The sequence below is a fragment of the Typopeltis vanoorti genome, chromosome 7 (assembly GCF_054136105.1).
Source record: "Typopeltis vanoorti isolate ZY-2024b chromosome 7, IOZ_Tvanoo_1.0, whole genome shotgun sequence".
Classification (NCBI taxonomy): Eukaryota; Metazoa; Arthropoda; class Arachnida; order Uropygi; family Thelyphonidae; genus Typopeltis; species Typopeltis vanoorti.
In genome coordinates, this window is record NC_143555.1 from 16844910 (window position 1) to 16869739 (window position 24830).

The 24830-nt window shown below is 33.3% G+C and overlaps 1 protein-coding gene across 7 annotated transcripts in view; it reads left to right on the forward strand.

Moving 5' to 3' along the window:
- LOC150104513 (RNA-binding protein 25-like) overlaps positions 1-24830 on the forward strand; it is a 496362-nt gene that overhangs the window by 408635 nt on the left and 62897 nt on the right. For 6 of the 7 annotated variants that reach the window (XM_090395192.1, XM_090395194.1, XM_090395191.1 and 3 more), the window contains 2 exons: positions 9501-9651; positions 23288-23308. In XM_090395192.1, coding sequence (XP_090251318.1) covers positions 9501-9651; positions 23288-23308 — 172 coding nt within the window. The remainder of the gene's footprint in view (positions 1-9500; positions 9652-23287; positions 23309-24830) is intronic. The other variant, XM_090395198.1, reaches the window with a different exon arrangement.

Genomic DNA, 24830 nt, shown 5'->3' on the forward strand with positions numbered 1-24830 from the left:
AATAGTAATAGATAACAAGATTTTAGAACAGGTGAATTCATTTATCTACCTAGGATGTATGATTACATATGAAAATGAAAAGATATAAAATTGTGAAATATTTAAAAAGTAATAGGTGTAATTAACTATATTTAAATCTAACTTAGTTCAAAAACAAACCAGACTAAAACTATACAATATGTTAGCCCTACCAGTCCTATTGTATGGAAGTGAAACCTGGAGAATAAATCAAAAAGACAAACAAAGATTAATAACAGCTTAAATGAAGTTTATTAGAAAAACTACAAAATATACTCTATTTGATCACAAAAGAAATGAACAAAATTATGAAAGAATTAAACCAGGAATCAATAATACATAAAATTAAAAAATATAAATATAAATAGATGGAACATGTTGAAAGAATGAAAACAAAAAGATTACCAAGACAAGCCTTAAATTACAAACATTAGGAAAAAGAAACTAGGATGTCCTCTAAAGACATTCAACGATGACTTCTAAGGCTGGAAGGCCATTCTAGGCCTAAATCTTTGAAAAGCATGATGATGAGGATGATTCTTGCCAGTCTTTCAATGACTTTTGTTTAATAGATGTTTTTACACATAGCTTTGCTTTATCTTTTTTCTGTATTCTCTTAGGGCACATGGTGATTGACTTGATTGGTGCCAGTACCTTTTGATATTCTTTCTTCTTTCCCATGACTGTCACTTCCTGAAGCTATCATGGAGTTCTGATTTTTCTCTGTTTGCATATCCAATGCTTTTCTGGCTGAATCTATGAAAATGCTTCTTTCATAGATTGCCATCTGTGGGTTTAATTTTTGTCTTCAAACCTTTTCATTTTTTCATAAATTCTTATGTATATTTCAGTCTAGTATTATAATGTTCTTTATGTAATGCCTAATTGAAAAATGTTGAATGTTTTTAGATATTTGTCACTCTTTCCTGACTTCTTATTGGTTTTAGAAGAAATTATTCTTCTTGGGATGACTCTGATCTTCACTTTCTACTTCACATATTTAACACTGAGTAGTGTTCTCAAAAAAATGCGATGAAGTCCAGAAAAGATGCCTAGAAATCTGTCACTTGCATATATTTCCTACAGATATATTAATAGTCATTGTTCATCAGACTTAGTCGTGATATAGAAAGTTTTTTACCTTGGATAAAGATGACAAGAAATTCTATACTTGGTTTTAATTCTTTTCTCAAGGAAGCAAAACAATGTTTTGTGTGTGAAATATATTCACGTCTGAGCTACTTGTATATAGAGGCTAATGACTTCATATCACTTGCCTTAGTATGTATGTATCCCATAATGCAAAGCACACCTCCTCTCAGATGTGTGTAATGCTATGCATAATGGGAAGGGCCACTACCCAGGCTGGTTTTGACTTTTGAGGCCTCATCAGTAGGATCTATTCCCTGGAGAGATACCAAGGTCATTATAGTCCTTATAAGGACTAGCTTAAAGGGGTGAAGCAAGAATGCTTTTAATCTTCCCCGTTATCTGTAGAGGACAGTGTAGGGATAAGGTGTTATTGAGCAATTAAAGCTCTGATCATGGCAAGAGGGTAACAGCAATAGCCGAGCCTCAGAACTTCATTAGTTGCAGCATTGCCATCCATTACCCTCCAAGGGTATTGGGATTGTAGAAGTCATATATATCTCATATACAAGTAGCCAAAAGGTGCTTGACCTTTTTTATTAAAAATCTCTGGATTAGAGAAAGATATAGAAAGTTTTCCACCTTGGTTTTATTATATATTAAAGGTACCAAGAAATTACATACTTGGTTTTACTCATTTTTCCAAGAAAGCAAAACAATGTTTTGCACGTGAAATATGTTCATGTCTGAGCTACTTGTATATAGAGGCTGAAGAATTCATATCACTTCATATAGCTCAGATGTGAATATATTTCACAAACAAAACATTGCATTGCATCATTGGGAAAAAGATTAAAACCAAGTATATAATTTCTTGGTATCTTTAGCACTTACTCTTAGTAATTTCTGCTGTTCTCCTCTGAAGCTGTTGAAACATATATTAGCACCTAGTCCCCACTCACCCATCTATCTAAACTTCATCTGTAAACCCCTGAACAAATTTTCATTAACCTTTTTTTTCTCTTATTAATATAATTAACGGCTATTTTAGCCTGTTTTTGTCCCTTATATTTAATACATTGGCTAACATAACTCAAAAGGGGTATATATATATATAAATTAGGACATTATGGGCGAGTGTAGAAGGCAATTATGGCAGAATAAAAAATGTTGAAAAATTATGTACATACCTTGATTTTGGTTTAAAGATGCCTTCTAAATCCAAGCTCTTGTGGAAGGGGGGGGAAAGAGAGGAAAAGAACAAAGGGATGTACTTGGGACACGGGGAATAAGTTTGGGAACCCGGGTTACTATTAATAATATATATATATAATTATATATATATATTATTTTGTTGTGGGGAGAGGGGGGAAGGAAGGGGAAGGGTATCCTTATGTGGAAACTGGGGCAAGGGTTTACGGGGTGTGGACCATTTCGGTCATCGTCGGAACTTTGTGGGAATGACTGTAGGGCTATGTCAAGGCTGCAAGATGAATCTGCCAAATTTGGGCATTTGTTTTCACTAAATGGCCGGAGGCGTGGCTTAATTTGTAAGTTTTGGAACGTCCAACATTCGGAAATTAGGTAGGGGCGGTGGACGTTGATAGAATTACCATCACATTTTATGGCAATAGTTTCGGATATTCTAAGCATCATTTCGTTTTCTTGTTTGTCAATGATTATGGCTTTGTCAATTTGGGGAATGCGTTTTAATTCAAGGGCATGAGCTGCAATTTCAGTCTACCCTGTATTCTGTGGTTTGTTTTTCTTTTTGATGTTGCGATGTTTTTTCGTGTTCAGATATTCTGGAATGGGAATATTGCAATCCATGAAGTGCTCTTGTAGTCTAGTCCATAACGACCTAATTGTAGAGCCCGTGTAGGTGACGTCACAGTCTTGCGTTTTTTGAGTTATGTTAGCCAATGTATTAAATATAAGGGACACTCCTAAATAAAAACAGGCTAAAATAGCCGTTAATTATATTAATAGTGTTTTAGAGGAGTAGCATGGGAATTTCCCAGAAATTATACTTAACTTTTTTTTCTCTTTAAAAGCAACTTTTTGTAATTTTGATAAATTTTAAACTTCAGATTTAACATTTACAGATTTTTACCTCATTTTTCTTTTCAGTTCATAGTTGTAGTAGTGAACTATATGATATGGAGTATACAGTTAGCTTGAATAATCTTTTGTCTGGGATTGCACACATGCAGAGTCATATACATTAATTATTAGGTGTATATGTATTGGTAATGTTTTTATCAATTATGTATTTTTGGCAGTTTTCATTTTTACATTTATCTAGATTTAAGTATTCATTATTATTTGATAAATGTTTTTTTATTGCCTGGTATGTAATCTATGTCTAAATAATGTCTCTAAAAACAGGTTTTCAAGAATATATTAATGGGTTTGCAAGTTTGGCCTACAGATACAAATTGGCTAAATTGTCTTGATAGTTGTAATGCTATCTCATCAGACAGATTCCTGATCCTCTCCTTTTTCCTTTGTCAGCCTACAAAACTTTGGCATAACACTTAAGTAGTTAATTGATTGTTGTATTCTGCCTTATTTGAATTTCTTGTATTACTGAATACTCACTCTCCCAAACCAAAAAATGCATGATTACTCTATCATAAAATAAAGGTTATTTTATTTATAAACTCTCAGCCACTAGTATTCATCATCCACTCATTCTCGTATATTGATTTCTTTCTCCTATTCACCATCATCCCTAAGCATCTGGCTTCATGAGGACTTGCAGCAAATTTCCATGTACACTCCCTGATGGTATATATCAGGAATTTGATGATGATTACAATATCGATTGAGTCATGCCATGAAACTTCACACCTGAGCAACACTTCCATTGTAGTATCATCCAGTGCTCCTGTCATCATAAAACTACTGTATGTTGCTATAGGCTTTTTCTTGTCCATGTCTGCTTTTTCGAACCTTCCTTTACTTTTTTTAAATTTTCATGTGTTTTGTTTCCATTTCTATTTGCCAAGTGCTTTTTTAGTCTCTCCAGCTCTCATGTAGTATTGTGCATTACTCTTTAAGTGTGAGAAATTTCCATTATTGTGCTGGAGGATGCTTTTTTTTCTATTTCTTTAATATCTTCTTTCTCATACGTACTCCTCTTTCACACCACTATCACTACATTGCATTCTAACACACGTTCTTGCTCACCTTCATCTTAACTTGTGTCGCATTATCTTTTTTTGCTGCTTCATTTGAATTTATGTTCACATTCACCATTTCATGCTCCTCGCCTGCCTAATTATTACACATTTCAAAAATTCTAGCACAGTTGCCTTTTACTTTGCATAAATTATTCACATTTGCAATTAAATGCTTTCCACACATGCAATATGAAGTGAAATTTTTAAAGTTAGAGTTAAGTTAAAGGTAATATTTATAATGCATTTTTCATCTTGATTGGTTTAGCCTTTCCATATTGATAGACTAAATTGTAACATAGCGACTAGGAAAAATAGTACATAAATAATTATGAAAGACATTCCTGAAGCTAAAAAGGAAAAATAAAATGAGAATGAAATAAAAGAATTAAATGTGTAAAACATTCAAAACGTCAAAACTAAGTTCGAGTTTAGCCAAAGAGTTGATTGAGGAATGTTTGGAAAGGTTTAGAAAGAGTAAATTAATCATCTCACTATAAAGGGAAGAATAAAAGCATCGACAACAGCCAGATGCAAAGTGTAGCTGGAGAAGGAAAATGATTTATCATGAAATAGATAAATTGAGAAATAAAGTGAGAAAACAGAATCTCTTAAAAAATATCACTTCATATTGCATGTGTGGAATGCATTTATTTGCAAATCTACCTAGAAATGTTCATAGACATGTTTGATGACACTTCTTAATAGTATCTATAAGGAGACTACAGGTTTACTGATTTTAATTTAAAAAAAAAAATTTAAAAATTAACTGTTGTTTTGTACACATCCATAGTGTCGTAGATGTTATTTTCCTTCCCCTTTCCCAATTTGTTCAAAATTGAGGAAATGGTAATTTATCCCTGCTGTTTGGTGTGTGTTCTAAAACACTAGGAATTGCAATTAATAAATTTGGGTGTAAATATGTTCAGCATTTCTTTGTTTTGAAGATATGATAACTGCTATACTATACCAATATTGTTCGTATACTGTACAATATTTATACTAATTAAAGGCTTTGTATTTATTTCAATAATTAAGTACTGTCAGTAGGCATATTTAAAATAATTATAATACCGGAGTAATATGCAAAGTGCCCACAAGTAAGGCTCATAGTATCGTATCCAAGGTAGTACCTACATGACCATATCAGTTTGTACACTGTCCAACCTGATGAAGGTAATTTGACTTTGTCAGAATATCAGTAATATTTATTAAATTTGTCCATGTCATTTTCTAACAAATATATCAGCCAATATATAATACAGAAATATTTTGGGAAGATTTGGATAAAAGAGCAAAGCTAATAATAATGGCAAATGCTTGTTGGATTTTTGCTCAGGACATGGACTGGTTATTACTACTACAATGTTCCAACATAAAAATGTGCATAAATTCATAGAGAAGAGGCAAGGAATAAGAAATTGTTGATAGTGATGTTTTCTACCTGGTGCAGGACACCAGAGTGTACAGAGGATTTGAAATTGGAAGTGATCACCATTTAGTATTGATCAGGATAAAATTGAATTTCATATTGAAAAGAAGCACATGAAAGAAAGTTTTAAAGCGAATAAAAGTTGAGCAGCTCTCAGATTTGAACTCTAGACTAAAATACACAAACAGTATTCTAGAAAAAAATGAAAGAGTTTGAGAACAGGAACCAAATCTTGGAGATTCTATGGCCAAGTCCTGAAGAAAACATTGATTCAGACTGAGAGGCACGTGGTCTTCAGGGATAGAAAAAATCAGAAGTCCATGGTGGACACAGAAAGTTAAAGAGTAAATGAAAGAAAAGAAGAAAGCATATCGAAAACTGGAGAAAAAAGATACCCTTGATGTATGGAGTAATTACTTCGAAAAATTGCTAAATGAAACAAGCAGTGAAGTATAAAAGTCTTAAAGTTGCTGCACTGCCTAGTTCAGAAGGCCTGGACAGAGGGACAAATTCCAGATGATAGGAGTAGAGCTCTCATAATACCCATATAAGAGGGTGGTCTGAAAAATTCTTGGCCTAACAATGAAAAAATGAATTTATAATTTCAAAGTTATTTCTATTTTTCAACATAATCTTCCTTAACACTAATACATTTATTCCAGCGATGCTCCAGCGCCATTATCCCGCCCCTGTAGCGGTTCTCAGTAAGATCTGCAAAATACCCATCTACAGCTACAATCACCTCTTGATTCGAAGAAAAACACTGACCAGTCAATAAGAGTTTTAGTTTATGGAAGAGACAGAAGTCAGATGGTGCCAAATCTGAGGAATATGGTGGATATTCCAACAACCCATAGTGCAGATCCCTTAATTTTCCCATTGCCAAAACAACTTTGTGGGCAGGTGCATTGTCCTGATGAAAGATGATTTTTTTATTCTGCAAACCCGGTCTTTTCTCATGAATTTTTTCGTCTATTCTGGTTAAAAGATCGGAATAATATTCCCTGGTTATTGTTTTACTCTTTTTCAACATAATTAATAAACGAAATGCCTTTAGCATCCCGAAACACCGATTCCATGACCTTTCTTGCTGATGGAACCGACTGTCTTCTTTGGTGCTGAACAACCGGCTTCTGTTCACTGTTTTGACAGCTATTTGGATTCTGGTGTGTAATGTGAATCCAAGTCTCGTACATAGTAATAAATTGATTCACAAAATCAGTTCTATTCTTGTTAAAACGCTCCAAGCACTGTTCATAGATTTTCATGTGAGTGTGTTTATGATCTGCTATGAGTAAGCGCGGCACCCATCTTGCACAAAGCTTTTTCATATGCAATTCTTCATGCAAAATATATCCTTCACGCACTTTGACTCGCTGGTCTTTCAATACCATATCATCACTTGATCAATGATTTCTGTTATTGTTACACTTTTTGGATGTCCTTCACGTGAATCATCTTCAAGGCTGGTACGGTCATGTTTAAACTCGACAGCCCATTTTTTAATAGTCGAAAACGAAGGAGAAGAGTGCCCATAAACTTTTACGAGCTTCGAATGAATTTCTTTTTGTGTTAAGCCTTCTTTAACAAAGAATTTTATAATCGTATGATACTCAGTTTTATTCATTTCAAGGGATACAGACAACACTTTTGCTTCAGACAACTGTATAAAACAAACTACTTGATAAAATGACTTCACAGAATTTCACATGGATGCTTATAACAGATGTATCAACTTAGAAGAAAAAAAAAAAAAATTGCCGATAGTGTTGCCATCTGTTGTCGAGGCTGAGAACGTTTCGGACCACCCTCCTATAAAAAGGGAAATAGAACTAAATGTGAAAATTCAGTAGAGAGGTATTTCTCTACTGAGCGTTCATGGTAAGATTTACGCAAGTATACTTGAGAAACGGTTGAGGAGGATTGTGGATGAAAAGCTTAGTGAAGAACAAGCTGGATTCATGCCAAATAGAAGTTGTCAGATCAGATTTCACTTTACAACAAATAGTTGAGAAATTATGGTTATATAACAGAGATCTGTAGGTATGTTTTGTAGATCTGGAAAAGGCATATGACAAGGTAGATACCAAGAGAAAAGCTATTCAAAATGCTATAGTTATATGGTGTCAGTGGGACATTATATCAAGCAATACTAATCTTTATCTGAGTTGTAAGTTACCAGTTAGAATTGAAGGAAGTACAGGAAGATGGTTTAATGTAAAATCTGGTGTCAAACAAAGATGTACATTATCTCCCCTTTTATTCATTATCGATATGGATCACATTATGAAGGAAAGTGGTATTAAACCTGATATCAAAATTGGAAATGATAATCTTAGCTCTTTGCTTTATGCAGATGATGTTATACTTCTAAATAAATCTGCTACAAGTGTGCAAGATTGCCTTACTAAATTGAATACCTATTGTAATACATATGGTATGAAGGTCAGTAATAACAAGACAAAGACAATGAAAATAGGTAGAAGCATTGAAAATATCAACTGCGTTTGTGAATGGAGAACCTATAGAACAAGTAAAACATTTCAGCTACTTAGTCACTATTTTTAATGAAGATGGTAAATTAATTATGGAAATAGACAACAATCAACAAAGCTGGTATGGTAGGAAGTCAACTGAATAAATGTATATGGAATAAGAGAGAAATTAGATAAAACACTAAATTAGCTGTATACCATACAGTGGTCAAACCAGTTTTAACTTATGGATCTGAGAGCTAGGTCAGAAGTAAAACACTTGACCAAAAACTAGAGACCACAGATATGAGAGTCCTGAGACAGATCAGGTGTGAACAGAGAACATCAATTGATATATCATATTAAAAATGAGGATATTAGGAAAGAACTTGACATTGTTAGCATCCAGGAATGTGCTAGTAAAACTAATCTTAATTGATATTGTTATGTTTCTGTATTTCTTTCTTATTTTACAACTCTTTTTACTGTTTGTCTGTTTTACTGACGATGAACCTCATGTGGTGGTGGATCCAGGTAAGATAAAGTGAAAACCCTAAGACAAAGTTCTTCTCAAAGCTTCACCTTATAAAGGCCCGGACTTCTGTTGTATGTATGCGTGTTTCACAAAACTTCCATATATGGTCACGTATTGATATCCAACCATCATACTTTTCATGTCTTTTGAAAAAATGCCACATATGGACATGAGTTAACAGTGTTACATAATGATGTCATATGCCAAATTATTTTAACAAAGGTCCATGATTAATCTATTACAAATACAAGATTTTTACAGACAAAACTGACATTTCTTTAATAAGTGCAATCTCATTAGAAAAACATAAAAATGAACATGATAAATTATATATCATGAGAGATTTTACAGTATGGTTACCCAAACAGAATGGGAGATGAAAGATTAGCAAAACAAGTTTCTCTGCCAGGTTGGCAGTTAAAAAGATCCAGATGAAGACCAAGAGATATAGGTGGATTAGTACAGTAAAAATTATTTTAGAAGACAGAAATATGAGATCTGATAATGTTGGAGTCTTGACAGATAGATTGATTTGTAGGAAAATTGTTGATAGGAAGTTAATAATGATGTTAGTTCTTCATGTGGTTCTATCATATTATCCTCTACACCCTTTGAGGGTGCATGTGAGGAATTTGATGATGATATATAATCCTGACTCCACATACTTAAATAATTTTGGCACTGTTTTTATTCATCTTTTTTTCTGTTTTTTTTGTTATCTGTGTTAATAATTATATTAAACTATGATGATTATTATTCATTTTGAACAGAGGAAGTGCTCTAGTTAGAAGAATGAAAGATCGAGAAAAAGAAATAGAAGCAGACAACTATGATCGTCAAAAAGAGAAAGAAGAACTTGAAGAACTAAGAAAGAAACTAGCAGAAGAGGGTCACCCTGATCCAGAAGGAGAAGTGAAGCGAGTAAGAATATAATTCAGAGTAATTTTGAGTGTATATTTGCTGATTATTATATTTAATGTCTCATTATATATATAAATATTGTGTTAGAGCTTCCATAGCTCATTCGGTATAAACGAAGTCCTTTGGTCAGAAAGACCTGGGCTTCATTACTGTCCATGACATGAGGAACCTCTATCTGGTCTCTTTCGACCAAAGGTGAGTTAGCCAGTCTCATACAGAGGTGGAGGGGTAGCCCCCCCCCCTTTCCGGAAACTCTGTTTTTTTCATTCCTAGCCAAACTGTTCCCATGAACACACACTTCAACGGACAAAATTACCCCCCCCCCATGTCAGGCTCTGCAACAAATCGGTTGGGATCACATGCATAAGGCTGCATCGTGTAAAAAGGCCAACCCCAAATAGATGGGAAAAAGAGAAAGAAGATAACAGTAAGTTTATTTTGACTATTATTATTACTTGAAATCTATCTCTCTTCAGATTTCAGATACAAGTCACCATGACGGACCACTTCATTTTTAACTAGACCAATAATTAATTTATGAGATCCTTTATGCAAAAATGTCTCATTATATATATATAAATATTGTGTTAGAGCTTCCATAGCTCATTCGGTATAAACGAAGTCCTTTGGTCAGAAAGACCTGGGCTTCATTACTGTCCATGACATGAGGAACCTCTATCTGGTCTCTTTCGACCAAAGGTGAGTTAGCCAGTCTCATACAGAGGTGGAGGGGTAGCCCCTTCCGGAAACTCTGTTTTTTTCATTCCTAGCCAAACTGTTCCCATGAACACACACTTCAATGGACAAAATTACCCCCCCCCCCCCATGTCAGGCTCTGCAACAAATCGGTTGGGATCACATGCATAAGGCTGCATCGTGTAAAAAGGCCAACCCCAAATAGATGGGAAAAAGAGAAAGAAGATAACAGTAAGTTTATTTTGACTATTATTATTACTTGAAATCTATCTCTCTTCAGATTTCAGATACAAGTCACCATGACGGACCACTTCATTTTTAACTAGACCAATAATTAATTTATGAGATCCTTTATGCAAAAATGTAAAGTGCGATTGACAGGGGAAAACAGTGAGAGATACAGAAAAAGTAAGATTACCAAATAATATTAATCATAAGGAACAAAGGGATAAAACAACATAATGGATTAATAGGATTATACAGAAACACAAGAAATATTATCATTACCTTGATTAATTTCCTTTTGCATTAAATTTAAATAACATTGTTACTCCACTATTCGAGTTAAGAGATAAATTTAAACAGAAACTACCATCACAAATGAAACAACACACGTGAGACTGTTACATGTTCGGGAAACTTAAACCCATGTTACTAAATTAAATATCATTTATCGTATTTAGTAAGGATGCAAATTATATATACATTACTCAGATAAAATAAAGATTAAAAGACATTCTATTGATTGCTTGCTTGCACAAATTAAATCCAGTATTATGATTTAATGCTCTCTTTCTCACACACACACACATTTGGAATTTGCTGCAGATAACTCACAAATAATTAAAGATTCACATGTCGATCAGGAAGTCTACAGATTTTCAATCATCAGTAAATATTAAATGAGTATAGAACAGTGCAATTCTCTTAAACAGTGAACAGATTATTCTCCTTTATGCTATACTGAGATAGCAGTCATCATGGATCTCCTGTGTAACAAAATATACTCAGATCACAGCAAGAGTGATTTTTCTGCATGAGTACTTCAGTTGAAACTAAAATAGGACAACAATACATGATGCTAAATGTTGTATCATTAAGTTTAAAGTTGCTTAGATAAAAACTTTAATATTATCTCCTAATTTACTCTCAAACTTCATGTATGAGGTCACCAGACCTAAAACACATATACTGTCAAGGTGGTTAATGAAAAAGACTGAACTTGTGCTTCTCAGACAGATGGCATTTACAGTTCCTTATGGAAAATATACAAAGAAAGCTATTTCAAAGAATAGAGGCATATATAATGAAAAAAAAAAGAATGCAAAGTTAATTCCATTAAGTTTGAAGTTGAATCGTGTATGAATGATGAGCAGCATATGTTTATGTTTTTATAAGCTTAGATGAAAGTGGAAACACATGTTGACTAGCTAAAAGTATCATCCATTAAAATAATCACAGAAAAGAGGCACAAGGTCGAAAAAAAATCTGTAGGAAAGTGTATTAATTTATTCTATAAATGTGTTTGTTTGTGTGTGTGCATGAGTGAGAGAGAGAGAGAGAGATGGGGAAGTTATTTATTAATCCAGTGGACTATCTATTTCATGAAAATTTGGCATTTTGTGGCTATTTGAAATAAGGAAGGACATACAGTAATATTGAATGATGCGATTAATTTTACATGGTGAAATTTTTCCATAAAATGGTGTCCTTAACACTTCCCTCCACATACACTGCACTTATTTCCTGCAGACATATACTTGGCTAAATAGTGGGCTAGAGAACTTAGCCGCTAGCTGAATGAAAGAATCCTAATTTATTACCATTTGTATTCTGTTCACTAAATAGATATACTGTCTAGTAGAAATTTTGCAGAAAAAAACTATTTTAAGGCTATGAAATTCTTAGATAGATTTTCTGTCTTTGAGTTTCTTATTCGGCTAAGAAATAATGTTAGATTCAATATCCACTTAATTTGAATAAATTTACTTCGCCGAAGTGAAGCCTATTGGCTCTTTATCTCAGTAATTTATTAGTGCACCTTTTGGTGACTCGTACAGTAAAGAAATAAGCTTTGTATTACTGCAACCTCAGTATTTTACATCTAGGTCTACCTACTCACCGACGAGACCTCAAAAAAGGTCATGTTATGGTAGTGACCTTCTCCCATAACATATAACAGGATACATCTCCTAGGAGTTGTGTTTTACATTATGGGAAAATACTAAGGACAGTGATCGGAGCTTATTCCACGTTTACTACGAAATGCCCCAGCATGTACCACCTGTTGGCTTATGCTTGGGCTCGCCAAACTATTATATTTTCTATATTCGGCATGAAACTCTTAGATAGATTTTCTATCTTTCAGTTTCTTATTTGGCTAAGAAATAATGTTGGATTCAATATCCACTTAATTTGAATATATTTTAAAGCTGCATGTTCAAAGAGAAGAAATGACAAGACTCAAGCACACTTTCCAACAGCAGATTGAAAATTATTTTTTTATGTAATTTCTTGCAAAGAAATTTTGCAAAAGAAAGGCTTTTACTTAGTCATTCAACAGGATTTTAAATACCTCATATGATAAGTGGTATTAAACCAGATAATGAAATTCTCCTATAGTCTGAACTAATTAAAATGTAAGTCTTTCCCTTTTCTTCTAATGAAGAGTGCAAGCGTAAAGCCCTATCATTCTTTAGTTAGCCTCCTCCCTGGATTGTGAATTTAAACTATTACCGGACGATACTAACAGATTCCTCAACTTGAAGATATATTCTAAATGTATCAACAATTTTACCTGTTGCTGACCTAGTTGGCTGAGTGATTAGCATAGCCACTCTCCAACAAACTAGCTGTGGGTTCAAATACTGCACTAGGCATGGATATTTGTAATTGTTTATAAGGGGGAGATGAATTTTAATGCCTGGTGTGAGACCACCACCACTACCATCCCACTTAATGGAGGCCTGAAGTGGCTTGAAAAAGTTTCATGTTTGGTTTCTAGAGTAGGTTTCCAGACCATGTAAAAAAAATACCAAAAAATATATATAAAATTGATTAAAAAAAAAAAAATAGGGGGAAAAATATGCTTAGCCCACCCACAGTACAAAATGCACTACAGATTTGCAAGTAACCTTTTGTAGGTGGGAACAACATAAAATATATATTCTTCTTCCTCTTGTGTCTTATCCCATCTATTTGGAGTAGGCCTTTTTTTACATGATGCAACCTTATATGCAATTCTAATAAAATTATTGTTATAAATATCTAAAAATGAAAATTTGGTAAAAATGAATTTGATATAATTATTAATCATGGAACTTGAGCCTAACCACATTAGAAAAAGTAAACAAATTTCATAGCATTGTAGATGTTTACAAGTCTTTAGGTAATGAATGCTTTTTGTTGTCTGACATCCTCTTCACTGGATGGATAAAGTCTCAAAAATGTTCCATGTTGGATAGCATTCTGATAATATAACCCTAGCCATGGTACTGAATGTACAGTAGATTTATAACCTTTTGTGAGTGTGATTCCCATATAAAATAAATAAATAAATAATATAATTTTTAATGTTTGATTAAAAATGATACATTTACCTTACTGTCCACATTTTTTGGCTTTTGCTAAAACAATAACTAGCAAAAACTCTAGCCTTACAAATATTGAACAGTGGCAGTAAGTAAGAAGTTTGCAGAAGTGCCAGTTGAGAAGCACATAATATCTGAAATTTAACAAAAATGTGACCTACTTGTTACCCACTGAACAGGACATGGTAACATTGGCAACAGATGACAGCATGATGCAAGTGCCTTTGGGAAGATGCTACAGACATTCAGTATATTGTTACATGTTAAACAATTAGTATACAGCTTGCAGTTGCTACAAGCGTTATACTATTGTTTGCTGCAAATGACGTTTTATTTTACATTCTGAGAGAAATGTGCATTTTCTCTCCTGGTCACTGGAAAAATATAAGCAAAAGTTTGAATAATTTGGTAGTAGTAGTAGTAGTAGTATTGAATCACCTAAATTATTATCATGAAATCAATATATAACCATATATTATGCTTGTGTGCACACACACACACATGAATGCAAGAATGAAAAGTAATATTCATTAAATATTATGCTTGTGCACACACACACACATATGAATGCAAGAATGAAAAGTGATATTCATTAAACAGCAGTACTAAATTGTATTATCATGGCCTGCATCCGGCAAAGGTTGGTCGATTGGTAGAGCCTCTGTTACTAATGGCTCAGTTAAGTAAGTTTGAGCGCGGTTAGTAGCTGAAAGGGGACCAATCGTTCGATGCTGTTGGCACACTCTCCCTTGATGAGTCTTTGGACTCCCTGGAGGTGTCAAATAATAATAATGAAGCCAGTATGGATATTATAAGCAATCTGATTTTCAACATACTATGGAGATGGGCCATAATAAAAGCAAAAGCTGAGTCATTGAAATTATGAGGAAACTTGTGTTAATTAATGAAATGATTAGCAATTTGGCTACTTGGTATTGCTTCAGTTTTTGTAATTAAACAAAGATAAAGATAGAGATTCAACTTTTTTGTGGATAAGTAACACTCAAAATATAAATAATTAAAAAAAAACTTACTTTTATTCACAACTTGGACATCCCTGCCTAATGCCGAGAGTCAAAATACTAATCCTAACTTTTTTTACCAAAAGGGCATAGTTCATTAGTTCTTTTCCTCATCATCCATTGCTAGTAAAAAGGTTTGGCAGTTCATGTTTTGCTTATTTTAATGATTTTACAACTCTGAATCAAATAAGAATAATCAAAGAAAATGTGTTGTAATCCATGTACTTTGTAGATTATATAACCATGTAAACACATAAAAGTGTAATAGAAATTATAAGAAAACTGTTATTTGAAAGCATTCACAAATTTAGAATAATTTTTAACATGGTTCAAAATATTAGAATAATGTGAAAATAAATGCACAAAAATTACAGTCAAAGGGAAACAATGTGATAATTAGTAATTTGTTATATCCCCCTTAGCTCTTATGACCATTCATAAAGGATTGGGCATATTATTTACTAACAGTTCACAGTCTTTTTTTTATTATAACATGCCCATACAGTCTGCAGATTAGAAACAAATTCATTTTTCTCTCTTGGGGAAACTTCTTGAAGACGTTTTTTCATAATTCTCCACAAATTCTCAGTGGGGTTTAAATCTGGTTTGCCAGCCAAGGAATTACATTGATTTGCCTTTCTTTGAGCTCTAGTAGTCTTGGAAGTGTGACAAGAAGCTGAATCTTGCTGAAAAAGGAAATCATCATCACATAAATCTTCTGATGCCAGTAACATAAAGTGCTTAAGAATTTCTTGGTACACTTTGGACTCGACTCTCTTTTGTACACAATACACGGCCTACCAGTCATACAAGCCCATATCATGATGGAGGTTGCAAATTTCACCGAATGTTTCATGCATTCTTTATCAAATGCTTCTTGCTTGTGATGCTCATCAAGGGGATATGTGTTTGCCATCTTGCCAAGCAGAAAACAAGGGACACACAAAACATTTTCATCACTAAAAAGTACCTTTTTCCAGTCCCCTTGACCCCACAGCAGTCTTTGCTTACACCATTACACTATAGCTACCTTTTGCTTGGAAGACATAAACAGCTTCATTTTAGTTATATATGATTTATAACCTCTATGTCATAGATTTAGATACATTCACACCTGGTTCTTACTGAAAATACACTATACTTCAGAAGCAGTTTTTCTTCATGGTATTTTTCAATCTCCTCTCACTTCTTGATGTAGTTATTACCATTCGACCACTATTGGCCGAGTGGTTAGCGTATCCACTCTGCAGCAAAAAGGCTGCAGGTTTGAATCCCGCCATGGGCATGGATGTTTGTGATTGTCGGTGAAAATACTAGTGGTGGTGGGCAGTAAGTGGCGTTGTGCAGATCAGCGCTTTCCAAACTGTGGGCCGCGTCCCCCTTCGGGGCCTTTAGTTTCGTTGAGAGAGGGGCATGAAATAATGAAAAAAATTTTAAATGTTTTAAGACTAAGTGTGCCATGTCAAATGTGTATGTAAGATGCTAAAAAATATAATATTTGCTGTGTATGTTTTGTATTGAATATAAATACAATAAATATAATAATATAAGTCTGTATTACTGTTTTTTTTTTTTTTTTTTTTTTTTTGATGGGGCCGTGAAATATTTAAATTTTTCCAAGGGTTACATTCATAAGTTTGGGAAGCACTGGTGTAGATGATGATGATGGTAGTTGCGGATTGAGTCGAGAAGACAGAGTTGTAGAGTGGGTGCCCTCCCTCGATAAGTCTTTGGACTCCCTGGAGGTGTCGCATAATAATAATAATAAAATATTGCAGCGATTATTTGAATACTGTCTCAAGAGAACATTTCAATTCCTTAGCTATAAACTTTCGAGTTTGGCCTTTGTGTAGAGACACCATACAAAACTTCTTAGCTTCTGATATGTTACTTGTTTGACCCATGTTTAACAAATGACTAACTGAAATCCATGTGGAACCGATTCCTCACACACGAGTCGGTCCTGCAGCTACTGAAGTATATGCTATTTCTATTCTCTCTTCAAAACTAATCAGAAAAATTTGAAATATTCTAATATTTTGTGATTGTTTTCAAATATCAGTTTTCTTATAATTTATATTACATTTTTATGTGTTTACCTGGTTATATAATCTACAAAGTAAAAGTATGTGGATTTAGATGATTCTAATTCATGTTTGGTAATAATTATTTTCTATGTAATAAATTAGAATTGCAAATCATTCAACGCATTTTTCTTTCATTATTCTAATTTTTTGATTTGGAGATGTAATTCGCAAACAAGAGAATAATAAAAAATAATTATTAGTTATTTATTTAACTTATTTGCTAATGCGATATTTCACTGGTTTTATACCCACTATCTTCATAGTGCAAAGAACAGTTTATCACAGTCTGCAAACAGCACCAGTTATTAACAATGAGGGCTTATTTGAAAATTGTAATGGACAACACAAGAAACTAAAGTCCTAATTGGCACCATCTATTGTTAGATAAAGAGAGAAAAAAGTTATCAAATGTTACTTTGATCTTAAAACAAGTCTTCCAGATTCTTGGTAAATTGAATGCTTTAAAGTTGCTGCTGCTGATTCCAAAAACAGCCTCTCTGACTTAACTTTGACATTCTGTGTAGCACTTTAGTTTTTTTCCATCTAATCCTGTGTGAATGAGTGTTCATAGCATGGTTTGCCAGTCACAAGTACAGGACACTTCAGATACTCCTGGATGTGATAAAGGAGATAGTGTTTGTCCTTAGGTGAATGGATGACTGTTACCAGTTTGGTATATGGTTTAAATGTGGTGAGGAGCTGATATTTATTAAGCACTCTTGATATGTTTTCCAATGTATCCTGATTGTATGGAATGGTATGTTTTTGCTGTGGCCTCATTCAACAGGTGATAAATATGATTTGAGGGAATGTTTAGTATTTTTTAGGGATTATAGTCATTGGCTAAAAATGTGGTGTGGTGCAAGTGAGTGAGTCCAATGGTAAGAACATTATCACTGGAATTGATAGCCCGATCTGTTAGTTAGTGTTTTTAGGATACCATATTATTGAGCTGGATGATGGAATGATTCCACAAATATCTTCCAATGTATGTAGGTTTTCTATAAACAGAAAAAGATAATGAACCTTTAGGAATAAGTTATTAGAAAGTGAATGGAAGTGAACTGTTATAGTTCGCCCACCATTTGTAGATCTCTGCTTGGCATTTTGCCAAAAATAGTCGATTCATGCTGAAGGGGGAGAAAGAAATGAAGGATGTACGAATTAGTCACCAATGCGAAATCACGTGCTTTCTTGTCTGTTGCTGTACTACCATTAGCTTGATTTTTGTTGTCGCTTTTTTGCATTATTTTTTTATTATTAATTTGTATGATGGATCCAGTACAGTCAACAAGTTCTGTTGTTAAACGTTTCAGTAGCTCTTGCAAAAGAATATCGAATAATGTGCTGACATTCTGTGAAAAAGCATCATCTCCTTGTTCCCTTTTGTCAAGTCATAAAACGTGCAATTGCGGGTATATCAGGGTCGACTGTTAAAAGAATTTATAGGGAATCAAAAGGTGAAGGTAAGCCAAAATTTAAATCTCCTAAAAAAAGCGCCAGAGTAAAGAAAACCATTGAAACTGTAGCTTTGAATGATCTTGATTTGGACGTTATAAGAAGAACTATTCACGAATTTTACGGTCGAGAAAAGAGTGCCAACTGTTCCGAAATTGATTCCTGTGCTCAAAGAAAAAATTAATTTTTCTTGGAAAAGAGAAACTTTAAGGAAAATATTATTAAAACACTTAAGGAATTGAACAAACGTAGTTAAGAATATAAATTAAATTATACTTTAATAAATATTTCCGATATTTCGGCATCTTCTAAAGGAACTTACAAAAAAAGGCACGTGCATGTAGGCACTACAACACAGTAACTGGGAATGAAGAGATGAGGCTATTGTTCTCTAAAAGTCCTGATGGTGCCTTCTAGTGGATTAAGTAGGTGTTCTTGGCCATTGGGCTGAAGGTCTGCTCATGTAAGCCTCCCAAATTTGGGGCAGTCACACACAACCAGATTTGTTGAGGTTTAGAGAGTTTCTTAGGGAAAAAGTTTCTTAGAGTCTCTTTAAGGAAAATACTTCATGAAATCGAATTTTGTTTTAAAAAGTCCCAGAATAAAAGGAAACTTATCATGGAGCGAAGTGACATTGTTTTATCTAGAACGCAGTATTTGAGAGCAATAAGGATTTTTTAATTAATTAATTTTTTTTTCAGGGAGGAAAAAAAAACGATTGTGTATCTAGATGAAACTTGGATTGATAGTAATTTAAATTATGGAAAATGTGGCAGTCTAAAGAAGAAGAATGTGGAGTGCTACAAACCGGAAATGCCTCATGGTGCATAATAATTTTGTGTGCGAGTGGAGAAATGGGTTTTTTACTGAATTCAAACTTACTATACAAGCCAATTACCATAGGCAAATGAATTCTACGATCTTCAAAAAGTGAGCAGAAGAAAAACTGATTCCAATCCTTCCTAAAAATGCTGTTGTTATAATTGATAATGCTTCATATCACTCTATTCGATCAAACAAAGTTCCAAATTGGTCTAATAAGAAGCAAGTTCTTATGGATTGGCTCTCTGCAAATAATATTTCTCATTCCCCTGATATGCTGAAAATTGAATTGCTTAATTTGGTCAAAAGAAACTCGCCCACAACTAAACTATTTAAATTCGACACGATGCTCAAAGAGCATGGATTTCTAGCTTTGAGACTACCACCATATCATTGCGATATTAATACTATTGAGTGTGTTTGGGCAGAAGTGAAAAGTTTCATTCGCCATCGCAACGTAACTGGAGATATTGACATGTCGAAACTTTTTAAGCTTTCAGAACAGGCGATTGAAAGTATTACAGTTCAAAACTGGGGGAAATATTGCTTTCATGTCACCTCATTGGAAAATATGTATTGGGACAGAAACGGAATTATTGAATAATTATGCGTACCTTTGGTGATCAGTTTAAGAGTGATGGTGATTCGGACACCGATTTAGATGACTATGAAGATTAAAAGGATTTGATAATGGTATTTTTTTCCAACCTTTTTTTGGATGGATTTGTTTAAAGAGTCACAAGAAGTCATGAATAATTAATCGTTTTAGGACATTAAAGTGTCTCAGTTCTCTCAACTGTAAGTTTAGAATATCTAAGTTCATTTGAAAAAATTTCTGTTTTTCTGTATAATTATTTTTATTTTATAGAAAACTTTCTTAAAAATAAACTTAGTTAAATTTTTGTTTTATGCTATACCTTTTTTAATTTTGTTAATACTCTTATGTACATTTTTCCAACTGTTATATAGCAAAATAGTTACACTTTAAAAACTACAATGTTCATAAAAGATAAGCTAAATTTTCCAACCTGTAATAATAAACAAACACTTCCCAGAAGACAGATTGATTACCCTATTATTGGAATGGATTCTCCTTTTTCTGACATGCACAGAAGTGCCGAGGGACCTCTAATTGGTGGGCGAAGTATAATTGATGTATAATTAATTAATTATACATCTATTCTCACATTTTTGAACTCTAATAGTGTTTATTCCTACTGTGCATCTGCAGCTGATATGTGATGTTATATGCTGTAGAATTGTTCTTGTATTGAGAATTTAAATGTTACCAGTTCTTCTGCCTTCACCTTGAATGAAGCTTATGACATATTTAGGCAAATATATAAGAGTAATGAATTATATTTAGTTTTCTGTTACATGTGTAAAGCTGTTATTTAAAAATTATATTATGAACCATTAGAAAGTTGTGTGACTAATATATTAAGGAGAGCAGACAGTCATTAGATTCCATTGTGAGGTGGATTTTAGAGCATTATCTATTTAAATGCACTAAAAATTTATCCAGTGTGTCTGGACCGTGTGGCCATATAGCAAATACTTTATCAATATAGTGAAGCTAAACTTGGTTTTGAGAGTGTCAGTATCGATTGTTTTGCTCTCTAAGTGTTCTATAAAAAAATTAACTAAAGAGGGCAGGGAGCCCATGGTTGTCCCATCTAGCTGTTTGTATACATTCCCTTTCTCTGTGAAATATCTATCACATATTGTAAATTTGAATACTTCAAATGTCTTTTTTTGGGGGGGGGGAAGGATGTGTGTTTAACTGAACTTCTTAAAAATAAATCTTTTATTATGTTTTTTTAGACGAACAGAATTTTTTATAAATGATTAAAAATCTAGCAAAATGTTTAGCAGGTTTGAATGTAAGGCTGTTTTTACTATCTACAATTGGGCATAAGGTGTATCTTGTTTATGAATTTTGGTTGTCAAGATATTCTGGAAGGCTCTAATCGAAAAGGCTTGAGTTTGTTTACAGTTCACTTTCTTGGCCTAAAGAAAATATGAAAAAAAAAAAAAAAAAACAAGCTGAAAGTTTTTTGTTGTTGTTGTTTGTTTTATTGCTTTTCATATACTGTTCTTTGTGCTTGGAAGATGCTAGGTATGACACCAGTGAAATATCAGCAAATAAGTTAAAATAAATATTATTTTCTTATTATTTTTGTATTGTGAATTAAAACCATTAAAATAAACAAAATTTTTCATTGCATTTTGACTTAAAAGATTATCAGGTTTACTTTAATTTGGTGTCTCTTACACAAATCGGCATTCTTGGCTATAAATATTTATACTTTAGCAGTAGTGAGCCAATAAAGATAATTTGGCCAACATCTGCTCATTACTTTCTTGTCAGTAGGACTGACATTTGTTTTATCACTTTATATTAAGAACTTCATGTGAGATGCAAGTTAAAAGTGTTTTTTACAGTGTTCTTTAATATTGTTGTAGATAAATTGGAACATAAGTAACAGTATATGCCAGTATATACTGTTATTTCAATGTTCCAATTTATCTCCAAATGACTCCCAAAATTATTTTTCAAGATGTTTATTTTGTACTATACTCTCCATATAAGATGAACAAATTTTACACTTATTACTGACTGCTTCTTGCCCATTACGTTTACTTTAAGTAGTTTGGAAAGCATAAGTGTGAAGTAACTTTAAGGTGATATATCTTTTTCCTACTTGTGTCTGGAAGTTATATGATTTCTACAGTGATTTTATCTTGGCATCTTGAACCTGGATAGTCACCCTTCCCATATTGATACTAAGCAATTGATGTGAAGTGAACAGCCTCTATGTATAAGCAGACTCGTTGTAAAGTTACTTTTTATGTAAACTCCCTTCACAAAATGTTTCTCTGTAAACCTATAGTACATTTTCACCTGAGTGGGCTAAGGATTTTTTTCCTACTTTCTATTAATTTTTTTATATATATATACATTGAATATAAGTAAGTATAGTGTGCAAATATAAAACACAAATCATGTTCATTCTGGTTCAAATCATTCTGGTATAAACAAACAAATGTGTTTATACCAGTCTTCAGTTTATATATTGTAATTCGTGTGATCATGCTAGTAAGTTTCCATGATTTAAATGTAAAAATAAATAAATAAAAAACTGCATGCTTACTGTGTGAAAAACTTTATTAAATACAGATATTTATATACAAAATATATTAATATATTAACATGCTAATTGACATAATATAGTGGCAAAATGAAGAGCCCATATAGCTCACTAGAAGTGCCATTTGCACTCTACAGCGTTTGACTGTACGACGAAAGGTGTTCGAATCTACGAATCTAATCGCCAACTAGAGGAACTTTTTCTAAGCCTTTTTTCAACCAGTTTCAGAGTTAGTCGATCTCTGGCACAGGCTAGCGAGTTTTTCCTCCCGGAAACTCAAGAAAATCGGCCGTCGAACCCACACTATTTTCAGACATTAAATATATTGTGTTAGGGTTCAGGACACCAGATGGCGGCACTTACTAGCCGCCTTCTTCACTGCGTGTTGATTAATTAGTGGTAGCCTTGGGCCAGCTATCTCTCATTGGCTACCAATGGAGATTGAACTGCCCACTCAGTCTCCAAAAGTTAGATAGGGCTTAAAAACGGCCTCGCCTACTCCCTATATGGGAACAAAAAGGCATTAGCTGAGCATATTTTAATAAAATGTTAAGACACAAGTATTAAAAACTTTCACTTTGCATCTGAAACCCTAGCTTCTTCATTCTTATCCTTCTGCAACATTTCAGTGTTTCGCACATTTTATTCCTGGATTGCAAGACAACCACTTATTTGTTTGTTTTTTTTAACTTCAAATATTATCTTATATGCTGATATATAGTGATATATATCATTTAACACATCTTATATTTTAATATATGTTACTCTTCAACATGTTCTAAAATTATTAATTTATTTCTTTTTTCAAGCTACTCTGGACTGACAATGCCGTAAGTTTGTGTATTATGTTTATAGTTAAGTTTTTATAAGTGTATGTGTTAATTGTTATTTTGTTAAATTTAATTAATGAATATCATTTAATAGCTATCTATGTACCAAAATAATTTGGGGAAACCCTCATTTTTAAGATGAATTCCAATCTAACAGCTGTAAGCTTACTTTTATCTAACATCAGAGGGGTTTCTAACATAGGACAATAAGTTAAATTTGAAGTACTTCATCTGTTGCTTGATAGTTAATATAATACATACTGTAATACTTTTTTTGTGCTCTTGAGGTGTAGGTTGAAATACAGTAAAATATTATTTTGTTTATTTAATTTTAGTTTTGCTTATAGCCCAGACATTTGCTTATTGGCCTTAGGGCCTCATGTATGGTAGGGGTGGGGCTATTAAACACGAAGAGTTTAATAGCCCCACAAATTGGCAATTTTGCACACTTAAGTGCAAAATTGCCAATTTGCACTTAAGTTTTCAACCTTCAACTGGTGCCTGTGGCAAGATTTTACAATCTCATTATCAGATCTTACACATTCTTCTGTGTAAGTTTATAACTGACATGTCTTATTAAAAAGACCTGCATAATATTAGTATAATGATCTAAATTTTCATGGGATCAAAAAGTACAATTTTCAATTACTTTTTTCTCTTAACAGACCTGGCTCACTAAAACATAAATCCCATATCTTCAGTTAATGAAGTGTTAGCAAAGAAAATTTGGCAATGAAAAATTGGCATTCCTGCTGAACTGACATGATTATACTATCTCTCATTATTTTCCTGATAGTTATAGACAATTTTTCATTACTCAATATGGGGTGGGGGGGATGGGATTACCTATTTGTTTTGGGGGCAGAAGTCTGTGATGAGAATTTATATACTTGATAAAGTATATAAATTATACTTTATCTGTATATGGTTAAAACTCTCCCCCAACAGTCATAGACTTATCTAAAATCTGGAAGAATAGATCTATTTCCATAGGTACAGAGTTGATTCTGGATGCAGCTGTTTTTCCAACAGCAATTTATGGATGTGCTACTTGGAACCTAAAGAAGTCTGATTACAGCTTTTGAGATGTGCTGCTATAGAAGACTGTTGAGGATATATAGTGGAATATGGACAAATAGATGGTTGCTAGTAAGGATTAGAACTTTAAAGCCCTTAAGGATATTGACAGAAAAAAGCTGGAATATGTTGGACACGTTGAAAGGATGGAAGGAGGACTTCTCGAAAGATTGAGAGAAACCTAATGTTCCTGGAAAACGAGGAAGGTTAGACCCTCAAAGATATGGATGGATGGTGTGTGTGAAATGACTGATCTCGAAAGAGTTCCTGAAAAGCATAAGACTCACTGGAACATGAAGTTTCCTTCCTGTGTCATCCTCATAATCTTAGCAAAATATCCACAATATTTCAAGTCTCTATCCACCACAACCCACAAATCCTTCATCTCTGAAACATTCCCACCAATCAGCAGTATTGCACTCATAAGAAACAGTACAGGAAATAA